General features: G+C 43.1%; 1 protein-coding gene across 1 annotated transcript in view; it reads left to right on the top strand.

Moving 5' to 3' along the window:
• The window catches only part of TMTC1 (transmembrane O-mannosyltransferase targeting cadherins 1), a 141,507-nt gene that overhangs the window by 10,127 nt on the left and 111,933 nt on the right, over positions 1–19,447 (top strand). Inside the window, exons 2-5 of the mRNA XM_030959317.1 lie at positions 2,088–2,265; positions 4,285–4,358; positions 5,510–5,686; positions 8,436–8,651. Of these exons, the coding sequence (XP_030815177.1) occupies positions 2,088–2,265; positions 4,285–4,358; positions 5,510–5,686; positions 8,436–8,651 (645 nt within the window). The remainder of the gene's footprint in view (positions 1–2,087; positions 2,266–4,284; positions 4,359–5,509; positions 5,687–8,435; positions 8,652–19,447) is intronic.

Here is a 19,447-nt window from a genome sequence, read left to right as displayed (position 1 = left end):
ATTGAGAATGATGATAGATTTTTCAAGAGTGTTGCCACTTGTCATGAGTTTAGTGATTGGTTCTCACAACTTGGCCAACTAAATGAGAATTTCTCCCCTTTTGGTGCATGGGTTCATATCACCTGATATCCTGAGCACTTGTCCTCACCTGCCTGCATCTGCTTTCTCCAGAAATCAGGTTCCCAGATCACACTTTGGCATTTGAGGGGGACCATTGGACTCTGCTTCAGTGGATATAGAACCAGAAGTGATTCATTTGAGTAAAGAATGTCTCCTGCAGAGGGTCCCTGTCATTGTGCACATCTGCAGGTGCCTTGGATTGAGCTGTGGTTCCTTTAGTGGCCTCGTGCTGCCCCTTGTCCCCCTCAGCCCTGTGCTGAAAACAAGATTCTGGCCTGGGGACTCCTGCTGCTGCTGCAGTGTATTTGCAGCTGAAGCTCTGGCTGGGTGTGTGTTACTGCCATTTGTTGTGGTTTGTCATTCAGTGCTGGTAGAAATAAGGGAAAGTGATGGATGTTGCTGCCCTGAAGTGGCTTGCAGGAGAAATGGGATAAAAAAAGAAAAACCTCCAAACTCTTTGTGTATTCTTGAATCACACAGACTGATGTCTTGTCAAAATGTAACTGCATCAACCCATACTTCAAAGGGAAAGGTCAAGTCATGCCAAAATCTCACTTTTTCACAAACTCTCTGGGTTTCATCTGTTGCCTCCACAAACACTCCAGTAGCAGCACAGCAGGAATGCACAAGTGAGACTCTTGGTCTGGTAAAATTGGATTGGCCTGGAAAATTGGACCCAGGACAGCTAGCACTTCCTTGCTTATGAATAAGAAATGTAGAGAGTTATTTATAAAAAAAAAAAAAAAAAGTTGTCTGGCTCTCACAGACCTCTTCACACCTCCTCTGTCTCACACAAACACCTAAGGTGTTTTTTTATAGTAGCAACAGCTCAGTGGCCTTGCTGTCACATCATCCTTGTCATGGGAGACCTGGAGTGTTTTAGTAACAACAGGAAGGATTATTGACCCTACAGCATATTTACAACTGCATGTAAAATATTTAGATTGAGTCTTCTTTTCACTGGTTATCTTGTCTTTTGTTTAGGAAAAAAAAATCCTTCAACATTAGTTAGACAGCTTTCCAGATTCCTTGTTCATATATGGAGTCTTCCCTAGATAGGCACCATGTGTATGTGTGTATATTTGTAGATACATATATATATATATTTGTCCAAATGTACAGATGTTGTTAATATTTAAGAGAATTATCTTCAACTGTGTGTTAGGCAAGGCTTGTCAGCAGCTGTTAAGCAAGCTGGCTGTAAAAAACAGTAACCAGAAGAATGTATTAATACATGCTGTCAAACAAATGTCATAACAGCTTGTTACATTTTATTTTTTTTTTATGATCGACACAAATAATGAACCCTAATTGTCTCACTGAGTCTAGGGTGATGTTAGCTAACTTATCTTTGCTATCAATGTCCTTATAAAAATGATGTGGACTATTAGACAGGCTTCTTTATGCCAGTAAAGCATTTAAATAAAGGCTTAACCTTCAGTGTGTGACACTGTTTTGAAAGTTAAATGGGAATAAATGCCCCTGTTATGCTAAGCAGATGCTCCAGCACCTTACCAAATCCTTGTCATGGCTGCTCCTGAGCAGAAGAATCTATTCTGGAGCAGAAAATAACTAGGCATGTTGTAAAGCTGCCACGTGGCCAGCAGAACCACAGAAGGTGCCAGCAGGGAGACAGGACGAGTGCCACGATGCTGGCCAGGGCGATTTGCTGCTAAGGAAGCACAGGCGTGGTCTCACTGCAGGAAACTCTGCTGGGAGGGCACAGCACTCTCCCATCTCTGTCAGAAAGGCTGCCAAACACAACCACATAACAGAAAAATTGGGGAAATGGATTCTCTTTAATCAAATAAACCAAAGTTTAGAGCGGTTTGCAGTAATTAGGTTAATAGCACTAACATTAGATGACTGCAAAGGGGGCAAAAGGCATAATTTAGAGTATTTGAATGTTGCCTTGCTATTAGAAGATCTCCCAAATCTAGCAGTGGTTTTGTTTTGTTTCCTTACAGGTTAAACATATTGCTGGCTGGCATGAACCCCTTGTATTTCCACGCAGTGAATGTCATTTTACACTGTCTGGTGACTCTTGTGCTGATGTACACTTGCGACAAAGCTGTGTTCAAGGACTGTCGGCTTGCTTTTGTCACGGCGCTCTTCTTCGCTGTGCACCCCATTCACACCGAGGCTGTAAGTATGTGCCACCAAACCCAAAAATAAATTCATTCTTCAAAATTCTAATTTTTTTTTTTGGTAAGGAAACCTCTGAGTCGTACAGAATGTTGTACTTGTGATTTTTTTGCTGTGGGGGAGCAAAGGTGGGAATGTACTCTATTTAAAATAATTTGTAGGAGTCATTAAGAAAAAAGCGCATTCATACTTGCAGTCTTTGTGCTCTGGAACTGAATTCTAAATGGTGGTCCTAATCAGCCCTGCTGGGAATAAATGGACAGTCAGGAGTTTTCTGAAACCAAATACCTCAGTGAGGCTGTGCTCTCCTGCTGGGATATTGTTGCATGCCTTCAGTCATCTCCTATAGCCATCGGTTTTAGGGAGGAAAAGTGAAGGCAGCATTGCTGTGTATTCTGCAGGAGCTCTCTCAGACAGAGGTGGTGTGACCCATGGATTAATTTATATTTATTTCAATTAGAAGCTAGGAGAATCCTTTTCAGAAAAAAAGTTGTTCACAAACACCAGCGTAAGTTTAAAGAACAGCAGCTCATATTGGAAATCTTTCTGTTTGTTACAAGGAAACATTTAAAGACGTAATCATTCCAAAACTGCAGTCTGTTAGCACTAGCAGACACTCCTATAGCTAAAAGGAGTCTTGCTGTCTTGGAGAAGGAAAGGTAATGTCCAGCTCTCCACACTGTAAAAAAGAAATGCTCTCATTAGCTGAGATACCACTGACATCAGGCTGCTCTCATTCCAAGCCTTTGTAAATGGGGGAGGGAAACAGCTCCTGTGGCTGAGAACTTTTGAGGAGAGATTACCTTAATAACAAAAAGCCACAAGCTTTGGAGTTACTCCCTGTGCTGTGTTGTGTGAACTAATCAGCTAGGCTCCTTTTGATAATACAGATTTATATTTTAAGGGAGGTTTTAGATGAGGCCCTCTTGGAATTTATTTTTGTCTGGGTCAGAACTTTAAAAGGTTAAAATAAATGCCAGAGCTCTGAATATAACTTAATTATGTCATCTCAAAATGGGTGAGATTTCAAAGGGCCTTTTATTTGCTTTATGGGTGATTTTTAGATCCTTGTGAAACAGAATATTGAAATAACTGTAAAAAAGAGTGTTTATCTATTCTTCTTCAGTATTCCCTCTTTTATAAGAATATTTTGTTCATTAATCTGTAGGAAGAAACTCTTGCAAACTCAGATTGTTCAGGAGGAATAAATTCTGTAAATTCTATCCTATCCTTTTTTGGTGATAAAAGTTCATTCCAATGTTGCTTACATAGTAAGTAATTTTCTTTAACAAATTTCAGCACTGGGAGTTGGATGCATTTCTCATCTAAGCCTTATTATACAAAATTAAAGCAAATCCTTAAAATTGGCATTTTCTATATAGCTTAATTAATATTTTATTAAGTAAGGAATGACTTTACTGTTGGCTTACTCATTTGTTTTGCCAAGCTAGAAATGCAGCAGACAAAACTGAGCATACCCTACAGTGTGGTGGTGTTCACAGGGGTCCCGAAGAGGGAAGAGATGAGAATGTTGACTCCATGTTTCAGAAGGCTGATTTATTATTTTATGATATATATATTATATTAAAACTATACTAAAAGAATAGAAGAAAGGATTTCATCAAAAGGCTAGCAAGGAATAGAAAAGGAATGATAATAAAATCTTGTGACTGACAGAGAGTCTGAGCCAGCTGGACTGTGACTGGCCATTAATTAGAAACAACCACATGAGACCAATCACAGATCCACCCGTTGCATTCCACAGCAGCAGATAATCATTGTTTACATATTGTTCCTGGGACCTCTCAGCTTCTCAGGAGAAAAAATCCTAAGGAAGGGATTTTTCATGAATTGTGTCTGTGCCCCTACACTGTCCAAATAACATTTTGGTATGCTGAGGGAGGATAACACTGAAAGAGCAAAAAATAGTAGCTTTGAGCATGGATTATTGAGGCAGTCACTGAGTGTTTTTACTTTTTAAAATGTGTTTTTACACCTGTGTGTCTCATTTCCTTTCAGGTAACAGGTATAGTAGGCAGAGCAGATGTCCTTGCCTGTCTACTCTTTCTGTTGGCTTTTCTCTCCTATAATAGGTACGTGGTAACATCATGAGATTCTTTATTCTGAGGAGGGGACCAGAGGCAGCTGTCAGTGTTTCATGGCTGTTGGCAGAGGTGCTTCCCACAGCTCTGCTGTATGGAAGTGTCCTGGCCCCTGCTTGCAGCCATGGTGATGCTTATGAGAACAAAAAAACCACTAAACCAGGAGTCAACATTGACAGTCCCTCTTCACTGACATTGCTGCTGACCATACAACAGAGGAGGGCTTGTAAAAATGGTAAAGAAATGTTTTCAATGGAAGGCAAATTGTGTGTAGAGTGAAGAGCAGGCAGACACATGCCTGCCTTTCAAATGCATGCTGTGCCTGTGGGACTCTGGAACACCTGGTCTGAGAGAGTTAAGGAGTGTGTCTAGACCATTAGTCATCCTTTTCAGGTGAAAACTTGGCACTGCTTGCTGCTCTGTGTTCTAAAACTGTAACTGAACAAGTATAGATACAGAAATAGCTGCCTTGGATGGGGTTTCTGCACCTTTTGCATTATTTGCAGTTTGAAATAACATTGTTTGCATTCAGAAATAGCACCATGTCATCACAGCCACAGGGAAAAACTGCTGCTATCCCTCTGGGGCTGTCTGCTGCAAACCCACTGTGCTGTTTTCTTCAGAAGGTGTGAAGCACAGTGACCCCACAGGAATCTGCCTGTTTGCTTTCAGTTCTTTCCTGCCTTCTCCCATGTGATAGGGGCTTGCTGCCCAGTCTGTTAGTGATTAGGACACTTCTCTGACTCAGGGGACTCTGGGTGGGATGGAGGGATTTTTGCTTGCCTAGTGCTTTTTGTCCCAGAAGGAGAATTAAGCATGTGTGTTCCACATGACAGAAAGCAGGTGTTTTCCTGCCTTCCCTGTACTTTGCCTTCCCCTGACTGTTTCAAGTCTTCTTTCTTTTTCTGCTTGTCTTTTTTTCACCTCTCGTGCACCAAGAATTGCAGCAGCTCCCCATATTTTCATCTTCCCTTCCTGTCCTGTGGCTAAGCCTTTATTCATTTTAGATTGTTCATGTCTTGACATGTTTGTGTCATCCATCTTAAGGCATTAAGGAAAAAGTGTCTCAGTATTCGTGTGACTGTAGTAAACACGAAAATAGCAGAAAAGTTAAGATATTTAATGTCAATTCTGTTTTTCAGGAGTGTGGATCAGCTTTATGTCGGGGAACATTTCCCTCCCACTGCCTCCCCATTCTTTTTGCTGCTTAGTTTATTCCTTGGGACGTGTGCAATGCTGGTGAAAGAAACTGGAGTCACTGTGTTTGGTGTGTGCTTGGTTTATGACTTCTTTTCCCTCTCCTGCAGTGGACTCAAATTGTAAGTAACTTGTTATGCTTATGGTGCTTTTCAGGTCTTTTCACCTCTTAGTCTAAGATATGTATTATTATGGTATACAGCACTGGGGGGAGATGGACTTGCCCTGCTGAATTAGATGGATATTTGACAAATTTGGAGGGACCCACAATTGCCTTCTGTGTTTTGTGGGTTTTTTTAATTTTTTTAAATTTTAAAATTTTTGTTACCCTTTTGCTGCCTGATTACTTTTGTTGGGTAAATCGACCAGATGTGAAGAACTGATCCCTGAAATGCTGAATTCACCCTGGCAAGGCTAACATTTATTTTTAGTGTGGGAATTCTGACTGAAGCATCAACATCCTAAAGTTTCTCTGGTTTAACTCCTTCCATTCACAATGTCTGCTTGATTATTCGGTCACAATGCCATGGGTTTAGAAATGTTATATGATGCTTAGTAGTAAAACCAGGTTTGATATTTTTTCTGTCCTTTCAGAATGGAAAAAGAGGGAAAATACCCATCCAATTCTGGTTGGAATAATTAGCAGCTCTCAGAAGTCACTGGAGAAAAATTAAATACTTTGAAGTTTGTACCCCTCACCCACTTAGTGTCACAAATAACTATGCTGTTTTCCATCTCCATTCAGACTCAGAAGTCTTGGTTTATTAGAATATTTTTATATTAACCATTCTATATGGTTTTTATCCGTTTTTCTTCCAGAACATCCCTGGTGCAGATCTGTGAGTGTACGAGCTCACTGCTCCTGAGAATGGGAGTTCTTGCTCCTCATATAATTTCTTGTGTTTCCAGTGGTGCTGCCCACCAGCCCTGGAACCTGTCACACCCTCCATGAGCTTGTGTGTATCTGGGTTATAAAAAGGACACTGAATTTGTGTTTCTGCAGTGAATTAAATGAACAGAGCTGGCACAAGATGAGAGCAGCAGCTGCAGGGAGGAGAAGGGGGACTCTCAGGAGCATCCTGGCTTCCCTCCCTTTGTGGCCCTTTCTCTAGGCCCTCATGGGGACTGACCAGTTTCAGACCTGCCCTCTGGCAGCACTAGCAATCAGCAGGCAGGTACAATGGATTGGCAGGGGATTCCTTCTCTTTTCACTGGATAAGTAGTTCCTAATGGTGTGACTGGTGGGCAAGGAGCCAGGGAGATTTCTGGGGGCTGACAGCCAGCTTGCTTGTTAACACTTGTATTTACACCCTGACAGGCTGTTTCAGGAGCTGCCTGGCTAAAGGGAACACTGTTAATTAACTGCAGGAAAATCTGTGCCTTCCTGCTCCCTCCTTTCCTCAGTCTCCCCCTTCCATAGGCCCACATTCCAGGGGGTCTCTTCAAGCTATTTTTTTTTGTTTCAGTGGTGGCCACTTGCCCGGATGTGGCACTATTTAGCTTGTAGGAGTGAAGCTCTTTAGTCCAGATGTGCTGTATTTTTGTATCTCCTCTGCTTGCATGTACTGTGCAGTTATCTCTTTGTGATGCTCAAGATTTTATGACTGCATTTGACTTTAAGGGGCAGCAGAAAACAAACAGCCTTCTATGTGCTGCTGAAAACTCCTCTGCTCCTTCTTCCAACCTCTCCAGATTTGTTTGCTGTTTAAAAGTGGTGGAACATCATTTGTTTTCTGGAGCAAAAAATTAGGAGTGACACCACAGTGCTTCCCATCTTAACAGAGGTCCAGAGAACAGCTTGATACAGGAGTGCTCATCTTCTCTAGCTGTCAGGTCTCTAGCTCTAGTAAGGAACTAATAAATCCTGTCCTCTCAGCACACAAAGGCTTTTTTATGGATTAAAACAGTGTTGTCTGTTGTAGTTTTGTTAAAAATGGGTTAGAAACTGTTGTAAAATGTGGTGGTGTTCACAGGGGTCTCAGGACGAGAGAAGAGATGAGGATCTGCCTCCATGTTTCAGAAAGCTGACTTATTATTTTAAAACAATAGTAAAAGAATAGAAGAAAGGATTTCATCAGAAGGCTTGAAAGGAAAGGAGTGGAATGGAATGATAATAAAATCTTGTGACTGACAGAGAGTCCGAGACAGCTGGACTGTGATTGGCCATTAATTAGAAACAACCACATGAGACCAATCACAGATGCACCTGTTGCATTCCACAGCAGCAGATAATAATTGTATACATTTTGTTCCTGAGGCTTCTCAGGAGGAAAAATCCTAAGGAAGGGATTTTTCATAAAATGTGTATGTGGCAGTAAAATAGTTGATAATTGTCAAACATGTCCTGTTAGTTTGGATGTTATATTGTAAAAGGGGTTTAAAGGGTAGTTATAAGAAATACAGTACCCAACGTACCACAATACAGTAAAGTGCAGCACCCCCAGGTGAAACGAGCCAGCCTGGACAGAGCTGTAATGGGCCAATCCAGCGCCTTAAACCTTCATGCAAATGAAGGATCCAAAAAGAAACCAGTCCAAAGGGACAAAAAACAGGATAAAAAGGGGCATCTGACCCCCTGAATTTGTGCCGCTCCATCTAGGACATCGCTGCTGAGCAGCCCCAGCGCCGGCACTGCAGCATCCCCGACAGGAGCGCTCCTGCTCAGCCTGGGCCCCCTGCTTTAGGCCTTAATTTTTCTTATCATAAATACTGAAATCACTTTAGTACCGGGAGCCTGCTCTCATTTTAACACTTTGATACCGCATTGTGCCGATTTCACAGCGTTCAACCTTTTGATGAGTCAAGTGCCAAGAATACAAATCCTCACATCCTTTTCTTTCCCCTTTCCCTCCTTTTCCTGCCTTTTCTCAGGAGGAACGGGGGCATTCCCCAGAGGCCCTCCCGGCCGCCCGTGCCCGCTCCGTGGGGCTCACCGCTGTCCGGCCGGGAGAACGGGAAGCAGCAGCAGCAGCAGCAGCAGCAGCAGCGCTGTGCCCAGCGCGGCGCCTGGAGCTCCTGCAACCCACCCGTGCCCCGGGAGCAGCCCAGCCTGCCCGTGCCCAGCAGGGCCATCTGGGCCATCCGCAGGTACTGCCGCCCACTCCTGCTCTGCTCACCTTGTGTTAGCTGTTTTTATCCTGAAATTGTTTTACCGGGAGGAGGTGGAAGGAGGGTTAAGGGAGAAAGGAGGAAAATATCTATTGGAAATCAGAGTAACCCCAACGATGGGGAGAAAATGATGCATCTGACTTCGTGGATATCAGAAGGTTTGGCAGGCACAGGGCCTGCAAGGCCTCCCTGGCGGTCAGCAGACTAAGATGGGAAATGCTGAGTTATGATGACTGGACCTAGGAAGCCCCTTTTTCTGCCTCCAGACCCTTGCTTATCTCTCTGTAAGACTATAGGTCACTTTCCTTTGACCCTTACTATTGGACAATTCCTAAAAAAATCCCTGTACCCTATATAAAGAGCTGCTTTTGCCCAGTTTGGCAGAAGAGCTCTCCCTGAGAACCTTCACAGAATATCTCAATAAAGACACCCCTGGGGAACCTCACACAGCCTTCTCCTCTCTCCCCCTGCATCTGCCAAAGGCACTTTGCAAGCAAAGAGCTGAAATCACAAATGAGTTGATGATCACGAAAGATCTGACATCACCTAAACTTGCTAAGGTAGCCTGTGGCTGGGAGCTGCTTGGGAACTCAGGCTGTGCTGAACGGGACTGCGCTATCCAGACCTGTAGCAGCCCATGGGGGATACCCTGAAACCCAGCTGAGGCTGCACTAAGAAGGCTAATTAATTACTTTATTATACTATATTACTATATTACACTATATTACATTACATGTAAAACTGAATCTGCCCAAGCACCCAACTGCATTCAACTGCACAGAATCCTGTGACTGCTGACCGACAGTCTGCACATGCACTAGGCCCTTGTGAGAGACAACTGCTCACTTTGCAAATTTAAAAAGGTTTATTAAACCTTAACAAAAATACAACAAAGGACTACATAAGGAAAAAGTTGCAGTGCTGGGAACTGCCCCTCATGCACACCACGTGGCCAGTTCATCTTCAAGATGGATGCTCAGTCTTTGAGCGTCCATCCCTGCAACCCATTACCCCTGGGGTTGCATCAGCCAGCCCTGGCCCTTCCCAAAGTCTGTCAGCCAGCTCTTCTTTGCCATTTATCAGTGGAAACTGCTTTCTGTAACTGGATTGGAGGTCAGGTGTTGCCATGCTGCCCCCCTAAGCACCAAGCTTTTCCATTGCCCACTGCCCCATGCCAGGGACACCTGTGCAGCTTCTTTGTACCTGTCCTAGACAGCCCAGGCTGTCTGATGGCAACAGTACAGGGGGGAAAGGGAACTGTGGGGAGAACAGAGGGCATCTAAACTACAATAACATAACTGTACATCACTAAAGCTTTTCTTAATAGTCACACAATAGTTATCTTTAAATTGTGAGAGCCAATCATCTCATTATCCATCTATAACACCCTGATAGGCCAAGGAAACAAAACACCATCACTTTGGGTAAACAATCTCCATATTGCATTCTACTTTGGCACAACACAGGAGCAGTGAATGAGACAAGAATTGTTTTGATCATTCTTTTCTCTGCTTCTCTCGCTGCTTCTCAGGTTCAGAGAATGTGAATCCCACCAATATCTGAGGACATGTTAGTGTTTTTGTTCTCTTTGATCCTTGTATTTGTCTCTGTTTTCCCTGATGGATAGTATCATATAATTGTTTATAGGTTGGAAAAGATGTCTAAGATTATCAAGTCCAACCATTACCTCAGCACTGCCAAACCTGCTGCTAAACCATGTCCCTAATGCCACATCTGCACATCTTTTAAATACCTTCAGTGATGGTGACTCCACTGCTTCCCTGGCCAGTCTGTTGTTGACAACCCTTTCAGTGAAGAAAATGTTCCTGATATCTAACTTTAAACTTCCCTGGCACGTCTTGAGCCCATTTCCTCTTGTTGTGGTGCTTGCTACTAGGGAGAAACTGATGACCACAACAGGGGACAGGAGGTTAATATAAAAAACATCTTCTGTCTTAATATAAAAAACTTCTTCTGCCTTGTTCCATTATCTTGTTCCTTGTTTCTTTCACTCCTGTTTCCTTTGTACTGCTCCTTTCTCCCCTCCTTTGCTTTGTACTTTTTTCCCAGACACCCTCCCTCTGCCCCTGCTTTTGGGAACATCCCTTTCTTACACAAAGGGAAAGCCTCTCGCCTCCCAGCCTCTTCAGGGGAGGCTGCAGAAGCTGAGTTGGAGAGCCTGTGCACGTGGGATGGCTCCAGAGCGAGCTCCTCCACGCTGCCAATTGGCATTTGCTTTTTGGCAGCTGCCTCTTCAAGTGTTGTGAAGGATTTCTGCACATGGCAAACCAAGCCCTGCGTGTACATAGCTGCTCTCTGTTTGAAAAGGGGCTCTCATGGTGCTGTGAGCTGCTCAGCTGCTCTCTTCTCAAGTGACTGACTGTGTACAACACACTTGCAATGGCTTGCTGTGTGAGAGTTGGCTGTGGGATGCCCAAAGTGGAGCTGGCTCGGTCCCAGTGGCTGAGAGGGACGCGTGCCTGTGAGAGTTGTGCTGCTGACATGTTATATGACATGAAGCAGGAAGAACCCAAGACAATTTCTCTATTAAAATATATTCCGTATTAAAAAAGAAAACAACTCTTGCTATAGAAGAAAAAAGAAAGAGAAGATGAAGTTGCTGTTGAATCTGTAAGATTCATTACGCAATTTTTCCTTGTAATTCACATTTGTCTGACTTGTGTAGGTCTTCTTGCATAGCAAAAGGATGGGGGGGGAAAAGCTTTAAATATTTGAGAAGCTCCAAAATTGGTGGACAGACTTGGCACAGTGAAGTAGCTTCAGGTATCTTATTTAGTCTACCAGGTTACTAGTTGTAAGGTTTTAATTAGAATAAAGTAGTAGGGCACTAATCTGTACTCTTAAATACTTGTAATGTGATCAAGTAGGTTTCTATTTAATAATAATTTATTATACCTCTTCTTACTAGAGCTGAAAAATGCAGGAAGATGTAATGGAGGAATTAAGGGAATTGGTCTAATTAGCAGTAACTGGAGCTAGTTATGTAAATTCTTGGTGCAGAGATATTTTTGTTCTTTATTGTCACTTGCTCTTATCTTCAGCTATCCAGTGAATATGTGGGTTGCAGTCCCAGTTGCCTTTAGGAGTAAGGAATTAGTTAGTCTGGAGGAAGTTGTAGGTTTTATCACCACAATTTATTGCAATTTTGGGGAATGCTGGCATATGCTACTGAGATGAGGTAACTAGAATCTCCTGTGGGTTTGATCCATCTGCCTGAGTTTTAAAACCTGAAGGAAGCTTGTGAGTGTATGTGCATTTCCATATGATATAAATGGGGAAGGACAGAACTTTAATGTCAGGCTTGTATTTGTGTTTGGGATAAGGCCTCAGTGCTTTCACTCTGGTGTGGTATGTGTCCTGTTGAAAATCACTGTCAATGGCAATCATCACTCATTCTCTTTTTCATGATTTGTTGAAGCCACTGAAAACTGGGATCTATTTTTTTACCTTTTTTTCTTTTCCTAATTGGTTTTGGTTATGCCATGTTCTATGTGCCTCACACTCTGTGTTGCTAAATGTGGTCCAGCCCATGAACACCTCCAAGCCACCTAGTCACTCTGAAGGGTTTGAGCTGTATAAATAGCTGGGGACTGCAGTCTAAGCTTCTTGAAAAACAGGGCTCCACAACAGCTTGCATACTTTTGAAACTGAAGTCTCTGTTTCTCTTTGGTGTCCTAGAAGCTCGTTTTTATTGTGTCTGCTGGTGGTGACTCTTCCCTTGGAGTGGACCATAGACTGGAATTAATGCTGCTATTTTCCATGTGTATGAATGGTTGCATGGTGGTTTTTTGTAGGTTATTTTTATTTATGTATTTTATTTTAATTTTTTTGCCAGGTTACAGAAAAGGCAGGTGTACCTGGAGCTGTGCCCAACAGCATCACTTTTAAATCTGTGTTGTGTGTGCAAAAGAGAGTGTGGGAGCTCACTACTCATTAGCATTGTGGGAACCAGGCCCAAAACCCCATTGATCCAAAATCCAATGAAATCCTAAAGGCTGTAGCAGGGATAAATGGGATCTGATGACTAAACTGGCGGCACTGTTGTTTCCTCTTACAGTAGCAAGGGGAGGAAGATGGAAATGCTCTGCAGAATGTGGTGCAATCCAGGGATGTCTGTGCTGGCCCTAAGTTTGACAGACTATGAGGAGAAATATGTTGAGGTCATAACCTATCTTCCCTGAGTCCCTGTGCAGTGTGCATGGTCAGGGGTTGAGCTGGAACAGATGCTGTCCTTCAGCATGAGGGAAGAGCAGAGGGAGAGGTGGAGGGAAGGCACTGGCACACACAGTGTGGGACTGTGCAGCAATTGCTTGGCTTTTCCTCACTGCCTCCTTCTATTTCCAATCCATGTGTAGCAATGATTTTTAATTATTTTTTCTTTTTTGACTAATATGATGGTATAGCACATTTCTGCTTAAACATGAAATTACTGTTCTAAAAGCAGAAGTGTCAGCTGAATTTCTGTTCCTTCCCCATGCCACACGGTGCAATGCTACATTCTAGATTTGTAACTGATAAAGACAGAACAGTGTGACCACTTTCCCAGATGGGGCCTTTCATGTGTGCAAGCTTCACCTTTTCTTCAATTTGTTAGAGGGTGTTTGATAGGAAAGTGTGGGTATGAAACTGCCTGGGTTATAAAAGTGAGAGGAGAACACTTTCTGTTAGATGGGGTACAAGTTTCTTAAATTTTGGTACAACTTCCTTAAATTTTGGTGAGTTGTTCCTAGTTGGCACTTACACACCCTGGAGGTCAGTGGTGGTCGCTTTCAAATGCAAAGCACAGCAGCAAAAAGCAACGTGTGTCTCTGAGAAAAGCAGCAGGGAGGTAACTATTGTTTATGTTGAGTGTTTGCCCCTGACTAAAATGAGGCAGGAAACCTGGGTACTTGTCTCTGGCCTGAAAGTTCCTTACCGTGCAACAGCAAAATAGCAAGGAAGTGTTAAAGGGCTTTGCAAACACCAGTGCAAAAGCTGGTGGAGAAATTCCTGGGCAGTTTGGGATTGTCTGTGGTGAAAAAGGTCTGGGTATGGGAATAAATCACATGGACTCCATTTCCTGCATGGTGGAAAAAAGCCCCCTGTTTATTCACATAACTCCTTTTTATAGAGTTTTACAGACCTTGTGTGTGACTCCAATTGCTCAGTAGCTTTCTTGCCAATTACTTTTTGGTGTGTAACAACTTGTCACCCTGTATTGATTGGTCACTCAAACTCTCCGTGTGTACGTGCAGGAAGAGTTGTTTGTGAGAGATACTTGTCATTTTTCTATCTAAAACCAGTTTATACAGGTGCAAGTTGTTTTTCACCCAGGAGTGGATTGTTATGCTAACGAACTGCTCACACCAGAATTGCTTTCACATGGGAACTTGCAAAATGCGAGCATGACAAGGCCAGCCATTGATGTTAGGAGAACAGGCTTGCTTTTATGAAGCCTTTCTTTATGATTTTTCTACCTTACTGCAACATCTGGGAGCCTGGCAGTCAAAATGCTTTTCTTCTTTAGGGAAGCAAAATGAGCAATCTGGAGCATTAAGCAGTAGAGCCAGCCCGGGCTTTTTCCTTCCTCTCTCACTGGTGATGTCCTCAGGGTTGCAAGATATTACAAATAAAGGATCAAGCTCCTAGTCTGTGATGCTCTGAGCAAAGGTTGGTGTGAATTGCCTCTGTGTGAAAACAGAGGAAAGGAAGTGCTGCATTGTCACTGGCTATAGGCTGATTTTTTTTCCCCTTAATTTATATTTAAAATTGAATTGAGAATAGGACAACACAAGTTTGCTCCAAAAGGCAAGTAGGGCCCTGAGTCCCAAGGCCTGGGGAGGCACGGTGTGTGCTGAAAGATGGCAGATTAGGTAAGTGTCATTGCTATCCTGGGATCTGTGGGATGCTGCTTCTGGGGTGTTGCAAGTTGTTTTAATTCCTAGCAGGTTTGCTAAGGCTCTGTCATTCTTGCTATTTAGTGAGCTTAAGTTATGAATGAAGTTTGGCTGCCTCTGGGGGGTGGATTGCAGAGGTGGATTTGGCCTGCGGTTTATTCTTCTCTGAACTCAGTTCTTAAGGTGGTTTTTCCATTGTGAGTTTGAGCAATAGCTCTCTCTGCTGCTGTGTCTGTAGAGTCTGTGTAGGAAATGCTGAGTGACTCTTTCTGAAGGCCAGGAATTCCCCTGCAGTCAGTGACAATATTTATTGTCATGCACAGATGGTACCTGAGGCAACCAGAAGGCTCTGCTAGAGTCTGGAAACATGTGAGATGTGGGTGCCCCTGTGCTTACAGCCATGGATTCAGCCAAGGATTTACATGCTCTGCCCTGAAACTGTCTTCCAGAGAACCCTTGTGTAATCTTGGGGAAATAATTACATCTCTCTGTTCCCATGGCACGTGCTGGAAGAGGAGGCGCAGTAATGCATGCTGCTTTTCTACTTCCATTTGTGTGATGTGCTGGTTGTCTTCTGTCCCCCTCCCAAAAGAGAAACAAAGCCAAGGATTCTCTCTTAGGTGTGCTTGTGCCACTATGTGTCTTAATTTTTGAAATCTTCAAGTACTGTTTGAGTACTATACTCATTGCTTGCAGACTGAAGTTAGAGCAGCACTGCTTTGATATGGTGATGACTAAGGTTGCATGAATGCAGAAAAAGACTTGTTTAGACCTCATTGGGCTGCAAAAATATGTACTAGCCAGATAAGAAAGATCTGCTTTAATTTTGGCCTCCTCCTGTGTTTTTATTGAGACAGTCTTTAATTACACTATCACATGGCTTTTTCTGTTTTGCACAATTCCTGCTCGAGTCATTGCCCAGAATGGATGGGGATCAGTTAATGAATAACTGTTTGATATTTTGTTTTTTCTTGGTCCAGAGCATTGCCCCATGCCCTATTTGCTTCATGTTATTCAAGTCCCGCTCTGAGACAGATTTACAACTTCTCAGTAATTCCTCTGTGTACGCATTACCAAGTGCTGCTATTTCCTTGCAGTTTGTTACTTAGGTCTGCAATCTTCTAAAGTACTTTTGGCATAGTTTCTGGGTGTGTAACTTCCTTACTGTTCAGAACAAGTAAAGTGAACAGCCAGAAATTTTGTAGTGGGATGTTAAGGGATGGATCCACATAGATGTTAAGGGTTGGATTCACCTTTATATTTACTTCATGGACATCTGCTGGTTGAGCAAGCAGACTGTCTGGAGGCAGCAGTAGGCTGTGCTCTGTAGCAGTCAGTCTTGAGGGGTGAGGGACCTCTTCCTTTAGATGTTTGCAGACTGAGGAGGCACGATGATATGCTGTTCCCTTCCAGACTCGGAGAGGAATGAACTCAGCCCAGCATGTGCAGCTTCTTCTGGCAGCCTTTTCCTTCCTCTCTCCCCAGCTGGTTGCCCTGCCTCACCTGCTGCAGCCTGTCCTCATCTCTTCTCTTGTTTGCTTTTCCTTAGCCGTGTAATTGCTGCCAGTCTTTGCTCCTCTGGCTTTGCCTTTTGGATCTTGCTGCTTCCCTCAAGAGCTACTGTGTTAGTCTCACTCCCAAGGTCCCTCCTGTACTCCTGTCCCCTAAGTCCTTGCCAGGACAATTCAGGGGCCCTGATTTGTATCCTTGTACTGCCTCTTGTGTCCTCCCTGTGCTCCCCACTCCTCCCATTTCTCCAGTTCAGTCTTCTGCCCAGCATGGAGGTGAGGTCCCTCTGGATTATTTCAGCTTTCAGCACTCACTTTCTTTGCTTACCCCCTCCTCCCCTCTGCGTGGGTTTCTGCTCTATGGGCTGCAAACCCAGTTTCTTTCTGACCTCATCTCTCCAGCTTTGGGGGTTCAGCTGTCCTCTGCCCTATAGCTAATATACTGTTTTTTTACTTGGGAGTTTTCCCTGTGCTCTCTGCCTGGGTTTGAGGAGGAGGGAGCGTGGAGAGCCAGGCAGGAGCCAGGAGCCTGCTCTGCTCTGGTGCTTGGGGTGGCATGGAGCCACAGCTGATCTCACTCTTGGCTTCCCTGTGGCTGGAAAAGTAGGCACTTGTGCATGCAGTTGTTTGAATAGAAGAGGGTTGGTTTTAAATTTGACACCCTTTGTTGGATCGGTTTCAGCCACTGTTCTGGATAGCACTTTTCTTGCAGTGCAGAAAAACACCTCTCTCCCTCTTTTTAAGTACTTCCTAGAAGGAAGAGGAAAGTAAATAATTTCTCCTGGACTACTTATATTGACAGTACCAAGAGGCCCAGTTCATTTCAGTAAGCAGCAAATAAACTGAAGTAGTTTGCCTTCATGTACATTGAATGTCAGAAAAAAGGGACGAGACTGAGTCTGATGTTACTTTTCTTAGCTGATGATGACTTAACATGTTCTAGCTTGTTTGGGGTTTTTTTCTCTCTAGAGAAGATTATTTAGTCTTTTAAAGATTCTTTAGACTTTGATTTAGTTCATGACAATCCATTTTTGTGGAAACTGTGCCTGGGACAAAGAATGGTGCTGTGCAAAACAAGAATCAGGAGGAGACGTTAATGACTGGTTTTGGGTTTCTTTTTCCCCCATCTTCTGAAAGATGCTGATGGCTTATTCATTCGTGTGCAGAGGGAGAAGGTTTCTCTCTCTCATTAACGGGAATTGCGTTTAAGCCCTGCAGTTGCAGTCACTTCATTGTACATCAGCCTCTTCTGTTCCCCGTGTTGCTAATTGGAAATCCCCAATTTGTAGGTGCAGCCTGTGTGTCCCAGAGCTGACTCACAGGAGTCTCTGTTCATTCCCTTTGCTTCACAGGACTGCCTTTCTATTCACAGTTCCTGGCAGTCTCATTAAAGCAGCGTTTGGAGCAGCAGCGTGCCCGTGTCCATTGGCTTTCTCTGAAAGCCCTGTAAACCACTGTCAAAGAATTAACAGCAGCTGAGAAACAGGAGCAAACCCTAATGGCTTGCAAGGTCATTTTCCTTGCAGTAAATCTGGGTTAGTTTGGCACAGAGCAGTATTTCAGTCACCCAGGAAATAAAAAATACCCAACAACAACACCTGAAGATGGATGATACCGAGATTATTGCAGGTATTTCCCAGGATAGCAAATCTAATTGAACAGTTTCTCTCTTACACTTTGACTTCCAGGCATATTTTTGGACATCTTTTTGGAAACTTCTAGGCTGTTCTCAGGAGTAAAGGACTCAGCTGTACCTACCTACCTCATTAACGACTGATGCTTTCCAAGCTGGTCCGTGTTTCCTCTGTGAGCCTGGTAATCACAGCATGTATTAAGAGAGGGACAGCAGACTCTCAGGACTAAATTATTTGGCTTTAAGTGTTCACAGGCTCATACAAGCAATCATTTGCTCAAAATAAGGACACCAGTCTCATCAAGTGCAATTTTAGGTGGATGGTTTTGGTTGTGTGATAAGGGTTACTTTGATTTTTTTTAACATGAAGTAGCTGTTGAGATTTAATATTTGGTTAAAAAGTCTAAAAAAAAAATCTGCTAGCATGTGTAATGCTTCTCCCATCCTCCCTGTATGCTTTCCAAGATGAACAGATTCTTCCCTGACTAGAAACTTAATCTTCAACTTAATCTAAAGTAAAGTATTAAATCCTCTTTCACATTTCTAATGCAGTTATCCCAATATTCTTTTCCAACGAGTGCATTAGAAACCTTAATCTTCTACTTGGCTTGGAAAGGCTGGAACACACTTTTCTCTCTTGATCTTTGAAATGCAGATTTTCTGTTTCTATTCTTTTAAGCAATTTCCAGAATGTGAATATCCAGGAAACTGCAGTGCAGAAGGGACTCCTGTAAAATGCATTCCACATTCCCAAACATCCGTGTTAAAATTCAGATATTGGCCAAAGTAAGCTGAGAAAGGCGAGGTTTGTGCTTGGGCTGTTGGAATGCTGCTGTTGAGTGTTTGCTTTCCAGGTCTGACAGGTCTCACAGCATCTGGTGGCACCCTGCTTTGCCTTATGAGTTCTCATTGCCTGCCACAGCTGATCATGGAGTGGTTTAAATGATAATTTTCTACTGAAATATGCTGTGGTGGTTGTTTTGATTTCTATTTTTTTCACCTCCTTTCTAAAAGTTAGGTTGTCTTAAGGAGTTATCATTCTTTTGCCATGTGGGTAATGCAGTTGTTCCCTCTGTTTAAAGCTTTGGTTGGCAGCATGTTTGCTGTAGATCCTCTGCTCAGGCTGGGGGCTGAAGTCTGCTCAAATCCCTCCTTTTGTGACCTGTGAAATCCCTTGGTTTTGCAAATCAGCTCTGGCATAAGGAGATATTAAACATAAAAATATTACTTTGGTTGTACTAGTATAGAAAGTATGGAATAAAGTACTGTTCCATTTAATCTGTGAAAGACGCCAACAAACCCTCTGGGTGTTCTTCCAAAGAGGAAAATTAGCAGGAGAAGCTTGACAAGAAACTTTTCCACTGATTGTTCACAATAAAATTCAGGGAAAGAGTAATTATCAGTTAGAGATGGAAGGGAGATGGAACATTACCTTTATGTCCTTCCATAAAACACAGCTTTATCCCCTCATACACCACTGTTACACATACACTTCCTTCAAGGCCATGCTAGGAATTTCTGCAGAGACCAAGCTGGTGTAAAAATGATGGCCTTGGGGTCTCTTGGAATATTTTGGTATTAGCTGATTTAATTACATTTACCATAATCTCTGCGTAATCTCATGACAGCACCTTCTATCACTGCAGCTGTGAGTTATCTGTAAAAGTTGGAAGTTAATTTGGTGTTGTTCTCCCTCTTGTCCCCTGTTCTCTCCACTGTTAATTATGTCAAGCATTC

This window comes from Camarhynchus parvulus, chromosome 1A (genome assembly GCF_901933205.1).
Source record: "Camarhynchus parvulus chromosome 1A, STF_HiC, whole genome shotgun sequence".
NCBI lineage: Eukaryota > Metazoa > Chordata > Aves > Passeriformes > Thraupidae > Camarhynchus > Camarhynchus parvulus.
This window is presented reverse-complemented; position numbering and strand designations above follow the sequence as displayed.